Source organism: Cornus florida, unplaced genomic scaffold (genome assembly GCF_030987335.1).
Source record: "Cornus florida cultivar Cherokee Brave unplaced genomic scaffold, ASM3098733v1 CherokeeBrave_3.0.0_Hap2_Chr03, whole genome shotgun sequence".
Lineage (NCBI taxonomy): Eukaryota > Viridiplantae > Streptophyta > Magnoliopsida > Cornales > Cornaceae > Cornus > Cornus florida.
The window spans coordinates 64,622,448-64,643,358 of record NW_026775573.1 but is presented as its reverse complement, the minus strand read 5'-3'; the positions used below and the strand labels follow the sequence as shown (position 1 = coordinate 64,643,358).

Here is a 20,911-nt window from a genome sequence, read left to right as displayed (position 1 = left end):
AGGCACTAACAATGCAAAACAATAAATAGGGTTAGTAGGTCGAGTGATCAAAGATTGGTTGGATTGATTGATTAAGCTATTATGCAAATGAAATTAAAATAAACAAAATTCAATGATTAATAAAGTAGAGAAAGATATAAAGGGGAGGACTTGGGGTACTAGAGCTCACCACTAAGCTTAACTTCACTAGACACTAGCAATTGTATATTAATGGGGAAATTGACTTGTAACTTGTGTGTGTGTGTGACATTAAGTAAAATTAGGCATAGATGACAAATAAGCATAGATTGTCAAGCCAAATCAAATGGAAAGCACAACCTATAAAATGAGATCAAAATCCATTCAATGAAACCATAATTTATGCATACACAACTATCTAGACATATACATCTAATGCATTCATAAGTATGGAACACCAAGGAACAAGAGTAGATTGTCCACCTATCTATGAATTTAAAGCAACTACACTACATCTACACTAGAGACATGAAATTAAACTAAGTAAGCTAAGGGCGTGGTATAATAAATCAAGAAACAAGTGTGAACCATCAAATAAATTGCAAGAGTGTTCAATTAAGCTCTATGTTTTGACCATCTCTAGACTAACTTCATCCATACACATAGACATGCATCAATTCCACTAAATCTAGAGAAAAGCACATGAATCATCCATTCTAGCATATATAGACATATGGTTAGAAGTAGATAATCAATTGAAAACATTAATCCATACACATCAAATAGAAACCACAAGATATATATATAAATCCAAGATCAAAACATTGTTACAAATAAATTCACAAAAAATATACAAAGAACTAAGTCTAGGAAGCAAACTTAGGGGCTACTCTAGCCCCAAGTAGATGTCTAGCCACTCATTGAAGTAGTCATCCAACCCTCAAGGGCTATTTCCATGGTAGGAATGACCTCCTTTTTGATGGAAACCTTAGAAGAATGGAAGAACTCCTAAAAATGTGTAAAAGCTCTCTAATCTCTAACTTCCTCTCCAAGATATGAATATAAAAGTTATGAATAACAACTATATAACAACTATATGCTCTAAAAGTGGCTCTTAATCCTTATATAGGTAGGTCAAAATGTCACACCAATGGTCTGGATTCGTGCACCAAGGTCCTCCAATGATTACACCATGAGCCAACTTTTAATGAGCTGGAATTTGTCTTTTTTTAGACTTGAGGAAGTTCGATCGATCAAACTATGTTGAGATCGATCGAACTTGGTTGAGATCCATCGAATGCTATAGAGATTGATCATCCTTGGCGGCGCCTTTTTGAATAAAGACAAATCTCTGAGATATTTTGGGATATTTTTGGGAAGAAGATAAAAGTGGTAGGTGGGTGGTAGGTGTGGATAAGATCAAATCATTTCGATCGATCTGGGAAATGTTGGATCGATCGAACTTGTTGGATTCTTTTGGATAAGGACAAAGGCTTGGATCCATTTTGAACTGTCTAGATCGATGAACTTTTGATCGATCTGAGAAATGTTGAGATCGATCGAACATGCTGAATTTCCACACTTTGCTTCATTTTGCTCCCACTTTGCTCCTTTCTTCTATCCGGCTTGAGTTAACTTCTTTAATGCTCTTATTTGGCTTAATTGACTTATTTTTTGTATAAGCACCTAAAAAGGGCAATAATACGAAATTAGTCTAAAACGGAAAAGTAAGATAGATAAAGGTCCTAGAATACCTTAGCTTAAGGGGTTTAAACGCGCACTTTTCAGCGCTCATCAGTAGGTAATTTCCCAGAAAAATGGTTAAAATCGGGACTTTATGATGATATCGAGGTTTATAGAATCGTTGCCAGTCATTCAGAGCAAGCTCAGAGCTTAAATGGTGAAGTTTGACGAAATTCAAGCCCTAGAGCTCGAGCCCAAGTGTTAGGGCTCGAGCATCACAACAAAGAAAAGAAGAAAAGTCAACAAGGCCCAAAAACTTGAGCCTTGTACCTTAGTGCTCGAGCCTTACCATGAGGTGCTCGAGCCTTAACCAAGGGTGATCGAGCCTTGACCCTCAAGCTCGAGTATGAGGCGTCGGAAATAAAAGAGTTGATTTAACTGAAAGGCTATGCTCTCAGGTCTCATGCCTCACCTCTAGGATCGAGCACCATCTACTAAGGTTCGAGTACCATCCACTGATGCTCGAGCCTTGAGCCCCAAATGCTCGAGCCTGGTATCTAGTGCTCGAGCCCATGAAGCTTAGATCGAGCAATGTTAAAAGAGTTCAACCCCAAAAATATTCTAAATGTTGAAGAAAAATAAGCTTCGGAAAATAGTTGAAGAAAATTGGCTAAGTGTCAAAGTGAAGATCGAGCACCAATTCTTGAAGCTTGAGCATAAATCCAAAAAAGCTCGAGCATTGTTCTTAATGCTCGAGCTTGAACCTTAAAGCTCGAGCCTTTGTTCCTAATGCTCAAGCCTTCCATGACATGTCAGATTAATACTGCGGGATTGCTCTCTTTACCAGTTGTATCTCATCCCAGTTGGGCCAGAAGACTTAAAAGCCCACCAAATACTTATTTTCTTCTATAAAAGAAGGCGTAAGCCTTAATAGAAGAGGTCCGAAATTTCAATTTCTTTTTACGGTTATTCAGAAGGTTGAAGGTGTGGTGGCTTTTAGGGTTCCTACAACCTTGAAAATGCAGATCCTGAGAAGAGAAGCGCCGTCCGTGACGATAGAGATGAACTTAACACAAATGATATCCAACCTCGTCATGAGTAGCTAATTCCTCTCTTAGGGCACTGATGTAACCCAACCTACTATTATGGTTTGATTATTTTAACTCTGGATTATTTTAATATATGATTATTTTCTTGATTATATGACTATGAGCACTTGAGACAACTCAAGTGGTTTTCACGCTTTAATAGATTATAAACTGTTATTCCCTTGTCTTAGATGTAATAGTTTATTCTCTATTCTCAACCTATCTTATTGGACGGTATCTGGCGAAGCCCTGCCGACCATAAGAATAGAGGTTATATAATGGTATTCCAATATTTTTTACAAAAGAATGTTTTCATAATCTATGCTTAGGAAAAGTGGTTCATTCGCAAAATAGTTAAAGTAGGTAGAGTAGGTAGGCGAATAGTCCACGCTAACTGCAGATAGGTTATAGTTAGCTAATCTTGTAAAATATCTTTCTTTAAAACCCGAATTGAACGAATATTATTGAGTTCAATTCTTTAAAAAAATATCATTGTTAAATTCCCAGAATTAGTATAATTAACCATAGTATGATGGTTGTAGTGAAGTTAAAGCCCTAGGACTCTTTCTCTCTGATCATTTAAATTAGTTTAATTCGCTCTAGTTAAATATTTTGTTATAATTTTAGTTTGTTAAATCGTGACAACCAACAAACTTTCCAACCAAGTTACCTATAAACCATAAAACGAAATTAAAGACTAATGCAAATCTCATCTCCCTGTGGGTTCGACATCCTCTTTACGTGGAGCTATTCTACACGGAATTGTTCTATTGCGAGTGGTTAATTTATAATTGCGAGACACAACAGGGGACATGAAATGAAAAGTCAAATCTTTCTTCTCTCTTCTTCATGGCCGGCAGCCATGGCAGCCAGGGGCTACCACTTTTTCTCTCTTCTTTTGGACCATATCCCTTTAGTAAAAAGTCGTAGTGCCTTAGTGTTTATTGTTCGCCTTGACGAGGCCTTCGATTCCAACCGATTTGAATCACGTTTTGGCCCTTTTTCAAGTTCAGGTTTCAAGCCAAGTTTGGATTTTGGTATAACCTCCTTACGGTTTAATGTTTGCCTTATTGCCCCTGACAAAACACCGAAGTTTCGTCGGATTCGGAGCAGTTTCGTTTCGGTTGGGATTTGAGATTTCATCTCAAATTGAGGTAGGGGATGTCATAGGTTTATATTTGAGTTGTATTGATTGTTTTGTAGTCTTATACAACTTGTATGTATGCTTTGGTTCAAGTTCTAGAATTTAATTTAATTATTGTCTATGTTTAAGATTAATTCTCATGATGGTATACAACTTAAAATTAAATTGTGGCATGCTAGTAAATTAGGCATTGGTATGTTTGGTAACATATATTAAATTGGGAGCATTTGACTAAGAATTGCAACTTTTATTTAATAATTATCTTTTGTGAAAGTTTAATTCACATAATTGTAACAAGTATGAAATCAACTTGTAATGTGATATTAAAATAGGCATTGGTATGTTCTTCAACCTTTGTTAAATTGAGGACATTTGGAGTTGTTTAAAAATCTAGATAAAATTAATTAATTAGCTTAATTAATTTTATTCTAAGTGTTTAACCACTTAAATGGATATTTGATGTGATATATGTAAAGACCATGATATGTTCATTAATATATATTAATCTAAGGCAATTTGGGATTGATTTGAAATCTAGAGAGTTTAATTATTTTGTTTGATTAAATCCTATTTACTTGTTCCCTGGATTTAACTATGCCTTAGAACTTGTTTCTATGTTTAAATCATGGTACTCAGACTTAGTATGATATAGGATATTATTGTCTTGCAAAGCTCGTTTAAATATATCTTGTGTAGGTATATAGCTTGTTTAGAATATTACAATTGATTACCTTGAAAGTTAGTTACTAAATTGTAGCTTATTCTGTACTTGTGGCGTAGGATGGTAATTTGGCTCAATTGTTGTAGAATATTCTTCTTTTGGGTATAAATTGCATATTGAGAACTCGACATATCATATGCCACTTAGACTTGAATTCTAGAACATGATTTGTGTGGATTCAACTTTACTTGTGCATAAAAGATGATTTTTATGCATTATTTGATTTTGTACAAGTTTGGTTTAACTTATTGATTTTACATAAGTTTTGAACTTATTGATTTTGCAAGGTTTGTAAGGACAAAATACAGGTGATGGCTAGGGTTTGGCTCTAGTATGGAGATAAGAGTGTTCTAAGTTATAAGTGCACACTAGGTGGTACCTTGTAGGTCGTAATTACCCAAACAAACTTGCTTGGTCAGAGACCATGGGTCCTAGTCATTCCACTATTTGATTTCGCATTTAAATTCAAGTTGTTAATCATTGATTACTTATAACTTGAGAATTGGTGCTCACCTTGTGGGTTTGGATTTCATTTAGTACACTTGGAACTGTATACTTGCTTCGTATATTTAGATCTCATTTAGTATACTTGTGATTGTATACTTGATTTACGAATTTTCCATATCAATTGTATACTTGTGTAGGTATGCCTAGACATTACATAACTTATTTTGATATGGTTTAGTATACTTGAAAATGTATGCTTATATGTTTTATATTGTGTTTTAACATCATTTTGTACACTTGAGTATGTATACTTGTATGCCGTTGTTCATTTCAATTGCATGAATAGCTTAGGATGATCCCTGAGTCTCACTTACGACATAGACGTTAGGTCGTATGATCCTCTTGAGCTGTTTCATGTTAAAGTAATTACCTTGTAAAAAGTTAGGTCGATGCATGCTCATTCCCTACGAGTAACTTGTTTACTCACCCCAAAGTTATCGGGCTGTTTTCAGGTACGGATGCCTTGAATTGGGATGCACAATGTCCCTATGTCGTTTCGTTGGATTGAAGTTCTTTTAAATGTATTCTTGTTCACATGAAGTGTTAACATGCTTAGCTTCTCTTTTGAATTGTAATGTAATTGTCTGGTTTAACATGTCAATTCCAATTCCAGATATGTAATGAGTGCCTAAGCACTCTTTTTAGTATTCATTTGATATGTATGACATGAGGCCAAGGGACAAAGCATGTTTATATTTGCACTTGTACTCATTTGGCGCCATATTTTGTTTAAAAATGTATTTTTATCAACTTTGGAGGTTTGACATGTAAAATCTTGTAAATGAAATATAATGAGGCTATAGACCATTGTAACGCATCTAAAATACCATATTACACTTGCGTGTTTGTTCACATCATCACACAATAATGTATAATGTAAATTGATCATGCTATGAGGGATTCAAATGAGACTTAAGAACTCTTTTCAGCTTTGGTGCATAGTAGGCCTGATTTTTACATTTTCGACCTATTTCAGTCGACCGGTAGCTCATTTCGGTCATCCGGTTCATTGTTCAATTTGATTTGAATAGTATTTTGTCAATTCCAGTAGCCAAAGTTCAATTTGGGCCACAACCGGTCGACCGATGTGTCATTTCGGTCTATCGATGTGTTTTTCCTTCATTTTCAGATTTGGGGTCATTTTGGGTTCATTTCGGTCGAGTGAAATGGCATTTCGGTCAACCTAAACACTTCAGTTCTTTATTCTTCAGTTTTGGGACAGCACTGTTACTCCGACTTCAAGTGGTCATATCTTCTTCATTTCTTGTCCAAATTAGGTGATTTTTGAGTCTAAACTCAAGGATTTTGAGTTAGTTTTCCAATGGTACCAATGCCATTCTCAGATTCAAATCACAGTGGGAGTTATGATAGTTTTAGTGAGATAGGGTTGTGGTATCTCCTAATCGGAGAACGTCGTTTCGTCCTATCTTCATATCTTCTTCATCCGGACTCCGAATCAAGTGATTCTTGAGTCTAACTTTGTTGATTTTTCGTTGCCTATCCAATGGTGTACACGATGACACCCATTTCATTTTGGAATGACTATTTTTCCCTTGGTCCATTCCTTGGAGGGTTTTAAAATCCTAACTTCTGTCTCACTTCCATTGAGTCATAGGACTCCTGGGAAGGCAAATCTTAGATGATGTACATCTCTATAGACTTGTTTATGTTTTGCTTCTGTATTTTGGATCTGTTTTGGGTCATCACAGGACACACTGGGTTGGTAAAAATCTAAGGTCGTTACAACTCTGCTCTCTAATCTGATGTTGGCGGGTGAGGGAGTGGCGATGCGTCCCTTCGTTCCATCCTGGATCTGAGCTCGGCATTCTCCCATCGTAGAGTTTCAATGACCTGCATCAGCTCATCATACCTCACTCATAGTTCTTCTTCCGGTTGGCGGAAACCTTATTTTTCGATCATAGTTACCGATTGGAGTTGTGTCATTCGTTACTGGAATCAATGGATCTTTCCTTCGTTCCCAAAGATAGCGCCAGATGAAGATGTAAGAAATAATTCTCTGTATTAGGAAAGAATTTTCTTACACTCCAAACAATCTTTTTCATTCTCTCTCTAACTCCTATTTATATAAGTTTACATTTGCCCTAAAGTTCCTCTCTTGGTTCTCACGCTTGGGCCTTTTCTGAACTGGGTCTCTTTCTCGGGCAATGATAGGTGTAAGGGCCACATGGAATGTATGTGGAGTCGGGCCTGGCATCGACCTTACTATGAACGGGCTGGGCCAGTAGAGGCCCAGTAAAGCTCCTGGACCTTTGGTTGGTTGACCTAAAACCGAGAATGCTCCTTGGTTTTGCTGGTCTGGCCCAGGGACCGTTTCGACCGCTTTAGTTACTTAAATGAGGCGGTGGGCTGGGTTGCTTTTGGCCTGGTGGATTTTCTGCCCCTTTAGCATGTGTGTATGCGCATGTGTCTATATATATACATATATATATATATTAAGAGAAAGAGAGAGATAAAGGAGAAACTTTGTTATCGAGATACTTTTTCCTTTTAATTTTTTCAATTATCAGGCTTTTTCTTCGATTTTCCTTTTACTCTGTTAGGTTTGTTAGGGTTAGGGCTTGAGAGGGGAAAGAGAATAAGAGAGAGGAGAGAGAAAAAATGGGTTTCTCATATGGGTTGTACCCGGTAACTTATTTAAACATATTTGATTAAAGGGTATTTAAGTCAATAAAAAAGGGTTATAGTTGACAATTTTATATCAAATGGTAATAAAGTCAATTCACCATTGTCAGAATGCTTTTGTTAATTTTATTAAACCTGAAGGGGTGTCATTATCCAAAAATAGGATAACTTGTGTATGGTTGTCCTTATCCCAAACTTCAGGAGGTGTCATTGTACTTTATCGTAAAATATATAATAGAGCCCTGTGCCATGGCTTGCTTGTAAGCTTGATCATATGCAACTTAATTATTTTAATCGTGCTGGAGGAAAAATATATAAATTGCTTATGTATTAGGAGATACATATGCTCACTCACATGCATAAATTATGGAGTAAATTACAATGACCTCTCCTGGGATTTGGGCAAATTACACACGGATAGAGGATTTGATCTTTATTACTTTGATCTCTTCTAAAATTGTGAAATGTCTTTCGTACATTTATCTAATTTAATAATAGTTTAATGAAAAATTTGTCAAAATAAAAGACTCCATTACCCTTTTATTTAATTTTTTTTTTTTTTTTTTCATCTTGTAAACACCATATTACCTTACCTAATTTTTTTTTTCCTTTTAATTATCATTTTCCTTTTTCTTTCTTTTTCAAATAAAAAAATTATTTAATAGGCTTCTGTTTTCTCCCTTATTATTATTATTATTATTTTCCATTTAAGTTATTTAATTTAGTCTTTTTAAACAATGTGTTACGTTGGGTGGTAAAGAATTGCGGGACTTTGAAATTCGAATTAAAGTAAAATTAATTTTTCAAAATTTTTCAAATTCTTAAATTAATAAAATTCGAATTCAAGGCTAACTACATCTAATCGCATTACACATTTGTTCCAAAACCCAATTACCTCCTGCCATGTGCTCCCCTTCTTCTCCACACACGTAAACCCTAGAAATGTCAGACCTTCCGGCGGAAGTAATCGCCGAGATACTTTCAAGACTACCGGTAAAACCAGTTCTGCAGTTTAGGTGCGTGTCGAAACCATGGTGTGCTCTCATCGACAGCCCACATTTCATCAGATCGCATCTAAATCGATCAATGAAAACAAACACGAATCGAAGCTTCATCTTTAGAGCTGAAGACCTTTACTCCGTAGACTTGGATTCTCTCGATCATGCCGCAGAGCTTGACAATCCTATGAAGAACGAGGAAGGAACTAAAGTGGTGGTTTCTTTCCATGGCTTGGTTGTTTTGTCCAAACCTTTCTACCAAGACGTCACTCTGTGGAACCCTTCCACTCGAAAACACCGCAAGTTACCGGTCTCACAGGTTGAGTTCCCGCGTGGATGGCGCCATTTTAATTATATTGTGTTCGGGTTAGGGTTTGATTCTGTAAATGATGACTACAAATTGGTGAGGATGGTACAGTTTGTTGGCAAAGATGATGATGATTCATTTCATTCTGAAGTTAAAGTTTATAGTCTAAAATTGAATAGATGGCGAAGGGTTCAAGATTTCCCTTATTACCTTGCATACGAGGCTTCATCTGCTATGACCTTTAATGGGTCTCTGCACTGGCTTGTGACTCGAAAACCCAAGTCCGATAGGTCCATTTTGATTGCTGCTTTTGATCTTGGGGTTGAGGAATACCGATTGGTGCCTCTACCTGATTATATGAATGGTGATCTTGTAATGAATGTTGATGCCTTGGGAGGATGCCTTTGTGTTGTTTGTAATTATTATGGAGACCAAACTGATATATGGGTGATGAAAGAATATGGAGTAAGGGAGTCTTGGACTAAATTGTTTTCTGTTACTCAATCAATTATGATTAGTCCATTCTTTTATTTGATGCCTTTGGCCTATTCAAAGAGTGGTGGGGAAGTACTTTTGCAAAAGGACAATGCAAGTCTTTTCTGGTATGACTTGAGAAAGGAAAAAGTATCAAACATTCGAATTCATGGTTTAAAGTATTTTGTAGAAGCTTATATTTGTGTTGAAAGCCTTGTTCCGCTGCATGGTGATGGTGGAAGGGATTGTAAGAAGCAGCAAACACGAAAGAAGATGATGAAACAAAACAATAGAAGGGAAGGAATGGTAAGAAGCAGCAAGCACAAAAGAAGACGATGAAGCAAAACAATAGAAAGGAGAAGTAAGTCAGTTGTGTTCTTATTGTTATGCCTAATTTCTTTATTACTACTATTTATAGACATTTTGATCCTTCAAATGAATTTTTTTTTTTTTTTTTTTTTTGATAAGTAAAAATATATTAGAAAAACGTTCAAAAGGGGAACGCGTCTCTAATACACAAAAACGAAAGAGCAAAAGCCAAACTTACGGACCAACAAAGTCCAATAGAACAAAAAAGGCATCGATCGAGGAGCAAGCGTTGCCTCTAATATAACAGAAAAGAGAGCGTAGAATAAAAGACTTAAGGTTTGCAAAAGACGATTCATTTCCTTCAAAGTTTCTGTTATTTCTCTCTCTCCAAATACACCACCCCACTGAACGCCAAAAATACTGAATATGAGATTCCAGCAATCAAATGCCACAGGACAATGTATAAGAAGATGGTCCACGGACTCACCATCATTTTTACAAAGACAACACCAATTAACAATGGTATTACCTCTCTTACGCAGATTATCCAATGTTAGAATTTTTCCCCAGGTAGCAGTCCAAACAAAGAAGGCAACTCTAAGAGGAGCTTTAGAGCGCCAAATACACTTCCATGGGAAATCATATCCAATAAAATTAGACAAACACAAGAACATGGATTGAACTTCGAATCTACCATGAAGAGAGGGAGTCCACAAAATATTATCATAACCTCTGCTAACATCCTTCTGTCTATACAACAGGTCCAAAAAGACGCAAACTTCAGCTATCTCCCAATCCTGAAAGGAACGCCTAAAACGCACATCCCACATAACTTCACAATTATCAAGATGATAACAGTCAATTACGTAAGCATGCTTATTCTCGGCAATGCTAAAGAGACGAGGAAAAGAAAGAGACAACAACTGATCACCACACCATAAGTCTTCCCAAAATCTAACTTACATACCATTACGAACCTTAAACCAAATATGGGTGGAAAACACATCCCAACCTTTCCGAGTGAACTTCCAAACGCCAATGCCCCCGGTAATAGAAACAAGACGAGAGGACCAACCTCCACTCTCCTCCCCAAAACGACACGAGATAACTCTTCTCCATTGTCGATGACGCTCTTTACCGAATCTCCATAACCACTTCCCTAATAAGGCTTTATTGAAAGGGACTAACTTCCGGATACCTAAACCGCCAAACTTCGACGGTTTGCAAACCTACTCCCAATTAACAAGATGATACTTAAATTCCTCTCCTTTTTCACCCCAAAGAAAATCTCTCTGAATTTTTTCAATTCGTTCAGCAACAGAACACGAGATCTGAAACTGAGATAAGAAATATGTGGGAAGGGCCGAGAGGGTGCTCTTAATAAGAGTGACCTTTCCCCCTTTCGAAAGATACGGTTTTTTCCATCCCGCCAATCTTTTTTCATACCTGTTAATCACCGGATCCCAAGTCCCCACTATCTTCGAGGAGATTCCCAAAGGTAAGCCTAGATAAGGGAGTGGAAAGGCACCCACTCCACACCCAAGAACAACAGCTAAAGTGGAAATACTAGAGACCTCCCCCACTGGGACAAGCACACTCTTTCCAACATTAATCTTAAGACCAAACACTGCTTGGAAGCATGTAAGAATGCACCTCAAATACTTGAGTTGGAAAACATCAGCATCACAGAAAACCAGGGTATCATCTGCAAACAACAAATGGGATATCTCAATCTGGTTAGCAACATCTCTGCCAACAGTGAAACCCCTTATGTAACCCAGATTCTCTGCCTTTTTCATTAATTTACTCAATCCCTCCATGACAATAAGGAAAAGAAAAGACGACAAAGGATCTCCTTGTCTCAAACCACGCGAACTCAGAAAAAAACCAGCAGGAGAGCTGTTCACAAGCACAGAGAACATAACTGATGAGATGCAAGATTCAATCCATTTTATCCATCGATCTCCGAACCCCATTCTTCGAAGCAAGTAAAGAAGAAATTTCCAATTCACATGATCATAAGCTTTCTCGATATCCAGTTTGCATAAAACACCAGGAACTTCACTCTTTAACCTGGAATCGACACATTCTCCTGCAATAAGAATAGAATCTAAAATCTGTCTACCACTAACAAAAGCATTTTGTGACTCTGAGATGATTCCATCCAAAACATTCCGCATTTTAAGAACAAGGACCTTGGCAATAAGCTTATACATACACCCCACTAAACTGATTGGCTGAAAGTCCTTAATGTCAGAGGCGTTGCTCTTCTTAGGAATAAGAGCAATAAAAGATGCATTTAATGATTTCTCGAATGTGCTATGAGAATAAAATTCTTGAAAAGTGCCCATTACCTCATTACGCACCACCTCCCAACTCTCTTTAAGAAACTGCATAGTGAATCCATCTGGCCCTGGAGCTTTATCACCATTACAACTGGATAACGCCTTAAGAACTTCCTCTTCAGAGAAAGGAACCTTAAGCATATCACTATCCAGTGTAGAAATAGCATTGAGGTGCAAACCATCAAGTTTTGGTCTCCATTCCAAAGTCTCAGTATAGAGTTGCTGATAAAAAGAAACAATACCCCCACGCACCTCATCTTCTTTCCACAACCCTGAATCATTCACACGAATACGCCCAATAGTATTGTATCTTCTATGAGCGTTAGCAAGTCTATGAAAGAATTTAGTATTACGGTCACCTTCTTTAAGTCACAAAGCCCGAGATTTCTGACGCCACGATATCTCCTCCATAGTAGCAATCTCAGCAAAAGTCGCCTAACAAGACGCTCTTCTAGAGCGTAGAGAATCCGTATCTTGCCCTGTCTCATCAAGATGATCAAGTTCAGCGATATCAGCTAGGACTCTATTTTTCTTCCATTCAAGACTCCCAAACACTTCTTTATTCCATTTCTTAAGCTCAGATTTGAGAATCTGAAACTTCTTAGCAAGCACATAGCTAGTAGAGCCAGTAAGCGTTGTTTCTTCCCACCAGGACTGGACCTTCCCTTGGATGTCCTTAGCTCTCAACCACATATTTTTGAAACGAAATGGAGTCCGTTTAGATCTCATGCCTCCACAATCAAGGACTAAGGGCACATGATCAGACGTGACTTTAACTAAAGTTGACTGAGTGACATCCGGAAACTTCTCCTCCCAATCTCTAGAAATCAGGAATCTATCAAACCTCGATAAAGTAACTGGGTCTCTGCCACTAGACCAAGTGAAAGTTGCCTCTTCCAAAGGCAAGTCAATAAGAAGGTGACCATCAATAAAGTCAGAGAACTGGGTCATCTCTGAAGACCACCTCCCCCCTGTGGATCTTTCAAATGGAGACCGAACAGAATTGAAATCCCCGCCTAAGCACCAAGGCAACGGCTTCAATTCCTTAATGTAACTGAGTTCTTGCCAAAGAGCAGGTCTAACACAATCAATAATGGGTCCATAAACTCCAGAAAATACCCAACTGAAGTTATCATCTTCCATCTGAAACACTCAAGACAAAGAAAATAGCCCTTTCCAGATATTCGTTCTGGACATCCATCTACAATCCCAGATAATAAGAATGCCGTTTGATGTACCATAGGTGTTCAAGGCTTCCCAATCCACGAACCTACTTCCCCAAAGGCTTCTAACCACGGCATCAGAAATAGAAGCCAACTTGGTTTCTTGCAAACAAATAACATGGGCATTCCACTTCTTCAAAGCAACTTTAACCACCTTTCTTTTGTCTGGATCATTTAATCCACGGATGTTCCATGTAATAATTCGTATCTTCATTGAGAACCAAAGATAATTAGTGCCCCTCCTCCCTGCTTCCCACTTCTAGTCCTTCCCCTTTCTTTATTCACCCCATCCTTCCCTTCGTAATTGATATTGGAAATAAGGTTTTTAACCTCCTGATCACCTTTCCGATGTGCATTTTTCTTATTTTTAACAACTTTTGTGCTTTTAAAGGTCTCTGCATTATTGTTTCCTGCCACAATATTATGAAGAATGGTTTGTGTTCGATCATCATCTCCTTCCGAGGAGACACCCAAAGCTTCCCTGATCTCGCCAATATTATCCAACACCCAGTTCATACCCATATCGTTAACCGTCTCTAAGCAATTAGGGTGCACAGTTGCTAAGGGTTCCATAATGTCCACATTAGATTGATCAACATCCCAGGCAAGAGGACAAATCTGTTGAAACTGATCATCAAAGTCCTCCTTTTTGCTTTCAGCACTGTTCTGATACAAGTTTAATTGCAGATTTAACTCTGTTCCAGTGTCATCTATAAAATTTTTCATTAAATCATGGGTAGAATTGGTCCCAATCATGGAGGGTAGACCATTTAAGCCTTTTAGAGCAACACAGAGCTTAAGTTCATTAAGTAAAGTCACGGCTAAATTATCTTTCGGCTTAAAATGAAGGTCTCGACCAACACAAACTGTCACCCCGTTGGAACAGTCAATACTTCCGGACTTGGACATTGAAGACGGTGATTCTGCATCCTGTTGTACAATAGCTTTAGAAAAACCTCTCTTTTGATCCAAACGATCCTCCACTCCACCTTCACCATTTCCCAGCACCTTACTTGAAGAAGGGGTTGGTCAAACCTGGAGAAGGAGAAGGAGAGCGTGCTACCCATTTCTGTTTTTCAGTACGAGTCCATCGAGTACCTTGTCGACTAGCTGAAACAATCGGCCGTCTCCACTTTTCTTTCTCAGTCCGACGCTGAAATGAAGAAGAGGAGAGAGTTTGATTTTGGTTTTGGGCTTGAGTTTTAACCTGGGCTTTCCTTGGATCTGGGTCATTAAGAACTGAAACAGAAAATGAGTTTGGTCCTCTAATAACCCGTCTTTTAGTATGGGCTGGCTTAGGCCCAAAATCAGGCTTGAACCTTAATGCTTTAGTTTGCCCATAACCCCTCCGGCCTGAATCAACTTTAGGCTAATCTGTGTGGCCCAACCCATCTTCCTCACCAACCCTTGTAGATAAGGATAGTGTGAAATCTGGAAATGAACCTCTATGAGCGCCACGTGTAGAATAATTGTTATCAGCTGTGACGCGCGTAACCGGCGCGTGTCGTTGACTTGATCTTCCTCGTACCCATCCTTCCTTCGGCATATGAGTAGGCCCGTCGCCGCCTTCAATACTCTCTGTTGAGGGAACCAACGCCGACGCAATTTCTTCCCAAATCGCCACCCTGTAGCAGAAAGTGTCATCATTAATAAACACAAATTGCGGATAGGTTGATTCTATTCTCACTGTAATACGAACACTCTCGGCATCCCTGGTTTCATCGGCAACAGCTCCCACAAATCCGCCGCATAACTCCCCTACTTCAACAAATAGGGCATGACACCATAGATGAAGGGGGAGTCCAAACATCCGGATCTGTTTGAGACCTTTTTCTCTAAGGACGCCACAACATCCAACCCTAAAAGACCACACATCGATCCGTAGAGTTGTAGATCCCCAATGACGCCGTCCTTCCTTTAACATGCGTTGGGCTTCGGCCTGAGAAGGAAACCTGAAAAGGAGCATCGAATCAGATAATGGAGTAACCCCCACACCACAGGATGTATTCCATGCTTTCGCCGCCCATTCCTCCACACGATCACATCCCCTAACTTTCTTATCAAAACGACCAACCAAGCAAGATGAGAGTACTGATTTCCTCCCTCCGACGGACTTCCCGTCGATATACAAAGACGGTCCTCGATGCGGAACAGCCGACTTCACATCCCCAGTTAATGAAATTCTTGGAATCCTTGCAGTTTCTAAGTAAGATTTCATCGCAAAAAAGATGCGAAACAGCCGACTTCACATCCCCAGTTAATGAAATTCTTGGAATCCTTGCAGTTTCTAAGTAAGATTTCATCGCAAAAAAAAAAAAAAAAAAAAAAAAAAAAAACACAAAAAAGAAGAAGAAAATCCTTCAAATGAATTGGCCCTATATATATCTTGAAATAAGAGTTCATCTCTTTAATATTGTTTACAGCACTGTTTTGTTTTATGTAGTTACATTGCAATTGCTGAGGCCACTATTAAGTTCTCACCTTCTAGCAGTATACATTTACCAATGGAAAAGTCCGTGATGAGGACACTCTCATATGAGTCGTTGTCATTATCCATTTGATCGACTTTCCTTTTATGCCACATACTTGATGTGAGTCGTGACCGTGAGTTTATGATGAGAGCACTATCATTATAGACTTCTCTTTACCCATTATTAGGATGATGAGTAATAACATAATAATGTTAGAAGATAAAGACTCAAAGGGAGATAATGATTCCAAAGATGGTAAGGGTGGATAAGTGAAGATATATACAAGCCCTATAGATATCAGCTACCTTTTGAATTTTAAATATTGTAACTGAAGTACTTCAGATATTGTTTGTTGTAAAACCCAAGTATAAATCTGGAACCAGTCTTGTAATATGAGTACTGTGTGAAAAGAGCTTTAACATTTTATCAATTTCTATATGGTATCAGAGCATTGATCCTGCAAATTTTTTTTTTTTTTCCTTTGCTGCATCGGCACCTTGGTGTCGCAACTCTTTATCGGTAGCTCTTTCTACCTTCTAGTTAACCTCTTATAATTAGCTCCTTCTACCTTCCATCAGTAGCTCAGTTAAAATGGCTCAAAACATTTCAAGTTTGTCTATTGGTAACTATGTTTCAATCAAGTTAACCATGACAAACAATCTTTTATGGAAGACACAGATTTGGATCTTTAATTGAAGGTGAAGATCTAGTTGGCTTCATTGATGGATTAGTCAATGAACCAACAAAATTTGTTACTCAAGATGGCAAGGATGAAACAATCAATCCTAGTTTCGTGAAATGGAGAAAGTCTGACCGAATGCTAAAATCATGGTTAACTGGAACCATGTCTGAGAAAGTTCTTAGCCTTGTTGTTGGACTACGGATAGCTAAAGAAGTTTGGAGCTGCCTAGAACATACATTTGCTCGGGCATCGAAGGATCGAGAATTACAACTTCAATGACAATTGCAACTGATTTGCAAAGGTACGGATTCAATTAATGATTATATTCGGAAGTTTAAAAAAATTTGTGATGATCTTGCAGCCATTCAAAAGCCCATCTCTAATGACGACAAAGTATTTTGTCTCTCCAATGGGTTAGGGCCACAATACGAAGGTTTTGTGACATCGGTGATAACAAAACCCCCAATGCCATCATATGAAGAATTTGTTGCAGCCTTAGTCAGTCATGAACTAAGAATTCAAGCATATGAACAAACCGAAAGCACACACTCAAATGTTGCTTTCTTCGGCAATCGTTCTTCTGTTAGAGGAAATGGCCGATCCAAGGAAAGAGGGAGGAATTTTAATAAAGGCTTCAATTCAAACAATGGACGACAAAGTCAAGTATTTAATTCGAATGCCAGACATAATGAGCAGCAAATAAACATCTCTCCTCAACAAGCACATAAAGGAAATCCTATTGCACAATGGAATACAAGAATGCCTAGCCATGCCGACGAGCAAAAGCATCGAAATTCTAGCAGACCTTAATGTCAAATTTGCAACAAATTGTGTCACACTGCCATCAAATGTTGGAATCGTTTCGATCATTCATACCAAGCTGATGGTGTTCCTCAAGCTCTCGCAGCCATAGATATCTCAAATGGGTCAGATCCAAATTGGTATGCAGATACTGGTGCTACCGTCCACCTCACTTCTGGAGAAGGTAACCTTACTAATTGCTTTCCTTATTAAGGCAATGATAGGATTTATGTAGGAGATGGCAAAGGACTGAAAATATCACATACTGGTGACTTGAATATACCTTCTAATCCTGAAAATATTTCTTTGAAAGTAGTGTTAGTGGTTCCCCAAATTAAAAAGAATCTCATCTCTATTAGCAAGCTTACTGAGCAAAATTCTTGCATAGTTGAGTTCTCACCAGAAAATTTTGTTGTTAAGGATTGAATGACAGGAAGAATTCTAGCAACGGGGAGTAAGAAGGAAGGATTTTATGCTTTGGATCGGGAAAACCATGTTTTACTTACTCTCAAGTTCGGTAAAATTCCAGAAGGAATATGGCATGAACGGTTGAGTAATGCACATTTGAAAACTTTGAAAAATCTAAGTTCTCATGAATTTATTAATGTTAGTGCTTGGAATAAACCATCTCATTCAAATGCAGTTTGTCGACTTAATCGAGCTCTTTATGGTCTTAAGCAGGCACCACGTGCATGGTTCCATCGGTTCAGTACTTATCTTCTCAACTTGGAATTTATTTCAAGTAAGGCTGATCCTTCTTTATTTGTCATGCACTTTTCCAGTGGTTCTTGTTTTCTCTTAGTGTACGTGGACGACATTATTCTCACAAGTAACAATTCTTCTTTGCTTGACGAATTAATCCACAAGCTTAGTGCTGAGTTCTCTATAAAAGACCTTGGACCTCTTCATTACTTCTTGGGTATAGAAGTCTCATTTACTTTAGATGGACTCAATTTATCTGAGTCAAAATATGCCAAGGACCTTCTTGCGTGCACCCAAATGCTTACATGCAATGCTATATCCACACCAATGGCTCCGAACCATCATGGTCAGCAGTCGACATGTCCTCTTGCAGATCCAACACAATACCGCAGCATTGTAGGAGCCCTTCAATAACTGACTCTCACTCGGCCAAATCTTTCTTATGCAATTAATCATGCCTGCCAATTCATGCATGCTCCTGCAATAGCACATTTTCAGCAGCTCAAGCGTATTCTTAGATATGTGAAAGGCACCATTTCTCATGGCTTACATTTTCACTCTCGCACTTCACCGCATTTATATGCCTTCTCTGACGCAGATTGGGCTGGCTGCCCAACCACACAACGGTCAACAACTGGCTATTGTATTTTTCTTGGTGCAAATTTAATTTCGTGGCGTTCCAAGAAACAACCTACAGTTGCCTGCTCTAGTGCAGAAGCAGAGTATAGGGCTATGGCTTATACCGCTGCTGAAATTATGTGGCTCACATTTCTCTTTCGAGACCTTTGCGTTCCAATTCTCCGAAAACCAGAAATTTATTGTGATAGAATTAGTGCCTTTTACTTGAGCACCAACCCCGTTTTTCATGCACGAATGAAACATGTTGAAATTGATTGTCAATTTGTTCGTGAAAAGGTTACTCAAGGTCATCTTACAACCAAGTTCGTGGCTGATTGTTTGACTAAACCACTCTCCAAAGATCACTTTTGCGTCTTCGGCACAAGCTGGGTATTTACTCTGTACCTAGTATCAGCTTGACAGGGAGTAATAACAGAATACTGTTGGAAGATAAAGACTCAATAGGAGATAATGATTCCAAAGATGGTAAGGGTAGATAAGTGAAGATATATGCAAGCCCCATAGATATCGGCTAACTTTTGAATTTTAAATATTGTAACTGAAGTAATTCTTCAGATATTGTTTGATGTAAAACCCAAGTATAAATCTAGAACAAGTCTTGTAATATGAGTATTGTGTGAAAAGAGCTTTAACATTTTATCAATTTCTATAATGAGAGCACTATTATTATAAACTTCTCTTTTCCATTATTAGGTGACAAATTGTAATTCACATGTAGTGGACTTATTGTATACATGGAATTTAGCTAATAATTTACATGTTGCCTTTTTTCCCCTCTTAGAGACGATTTCCTGGCAAAGGGGTTCAAGCTGGTGCTTTAAGCAACTGGAAGAGCAAAGGAGTGAGAAGGTGCAGATATTAGGGTAATCTATTTTGGTACTATCTTTCACATCAGTACTTGTGGAGTAGGTCTTTTGTCTTTTGCTTTAACTTGATCATCAATATGGGCTAGTTTAACTTTAGTGGTATTCTATGCTATAGATAATGCGATAATTGTAGAAAAAAGATGAAAATTTGTATTTCTCTCAGGGAGTCGGGATTGGTGTTGAATTGGTGGTGCCGTAATTGGGCATATTATAAGGTCTGGGGATGGAAGGAGGAAAGAAGATTAAAGATTTTGTCTTATAATATGCGACATACTCTTTTTGTTGAAACAAATTTCTTGTAGTTAAAAGATATATGATCTTGACTTCTGAAAGTTCTAGTTACTGATGTTTATCACAATTGACATGTCAGATTGTTTGTTAGCCATGTTCATTTTTGTAAATGTGTCCAGTCTTTGTTGTTGAAAATGGAGATTGAAAAAATCGAAATCATTGGCTGTGAATTTGCTGGAACCTATTAGTTGGAATCTGCGCCTTTCCATCTTGTGTGAACTGTTACCCTATTCATGTTCATCCTGGAGAAGGAATTTATCTTTCTGATTCTAGATATGGAGTTGAGAATCGAGTCGATTAACATGATATTCAGAACGGGTGCAGTAGGGAAATTTGTTACACAAATATCGAAATGCTTTCGAGACATGTATAATTGCTCAATTCATAAATTTGTACATACTTTTGGCTTGGCCCGAATTGGATTTATCTGATTTTCGGACTTTTAGCCGAAACCATTTCTCAAAATTTTTGTTAATTTGTTTGACTTCCGATTTTTTTGAAAATTTAATTTCTTTTTCAGATTTTTGTTATTCATTTTCAACTTTGAATAATATGTTTCTCTCTTTTCCATTAAATCATTGATAAACTACTAATATTGCATATTGTTTGCTCAAATGTTTTGGTAGTACAGCCGTTAGTTTAGTTTTTTTAATCAACGAAGAACTGACTGTTGAAACCCTGATTCTCGGTAAATTTAACTCACTACCGGCTTTTGGGCTGGAATCTGGATGGACTGACATGGGTTCAGGGCATTTCAAGACTGCTTTTGTGATCTGGATAAACTGGAGTTCTTTAGCTGATTTTGGATTATTGTTTTTATATTATGGATTATGGTCCTTAGAACTATTTTCTTATTTATTCAGCTTCTGTTTAGACTAATATATATAGCTTATGAAAAAAAAAGAAGAAAGAAGAGAAGAATGCGAATGTTAGAACCATGTGAGCACTGGTGATCTTGCAACATAAGGGTATATGATCTTGGCATGACTTTGTATTTTCCCACTTAAGTTGTGTAATTAATTGCAATGATTTATTAGGTGCTTGTCAATTGAATTCAAT

General features: G+C 37.8%; 1 protein-coding gene across 3 annotated transcripts; it reads left to right on the top strand.

Moving 5' to 3' along the window:
• The first annotated feature begins 8,610 nt into the window (after positions 1-8,610).
• On the top strand, positions 8,611-19,873 carry LOC132300688 (F-box protein CPR1-like). 3 transcript variants are annotated; one of them, XM_059797885.1, is made up of 2 exons: positions 8,611-9,884; positions 19,477-19,873. In XM_059797885.1, the coding sequence occupies exon 1, from the start codon at positions 8,687-8,689 to the stop codon at positions 9,860-9,862; it is 1,176 nt and encodes a 391-aa protein (XP_059653868.1). In that variant the 5' UTR covers positions 8,611-8,686; the 3' UTR covers positions 9,863-9,884; positions 19,477-19,873. The 3 variants fall into 3 exon arrangements, with proteins under 3 accessions (XP_059653868.1, XP_059653867.1, XP_059653866.1); XM_059797884.1 differs by having other exon boundaries at positions 16,550-19,873; XM_059797883.1 differs by having other exon boundaries at positions 16,544-19,873.
• Positions 19,874-20,911: the final 1,038 nt, after the last annotated feature.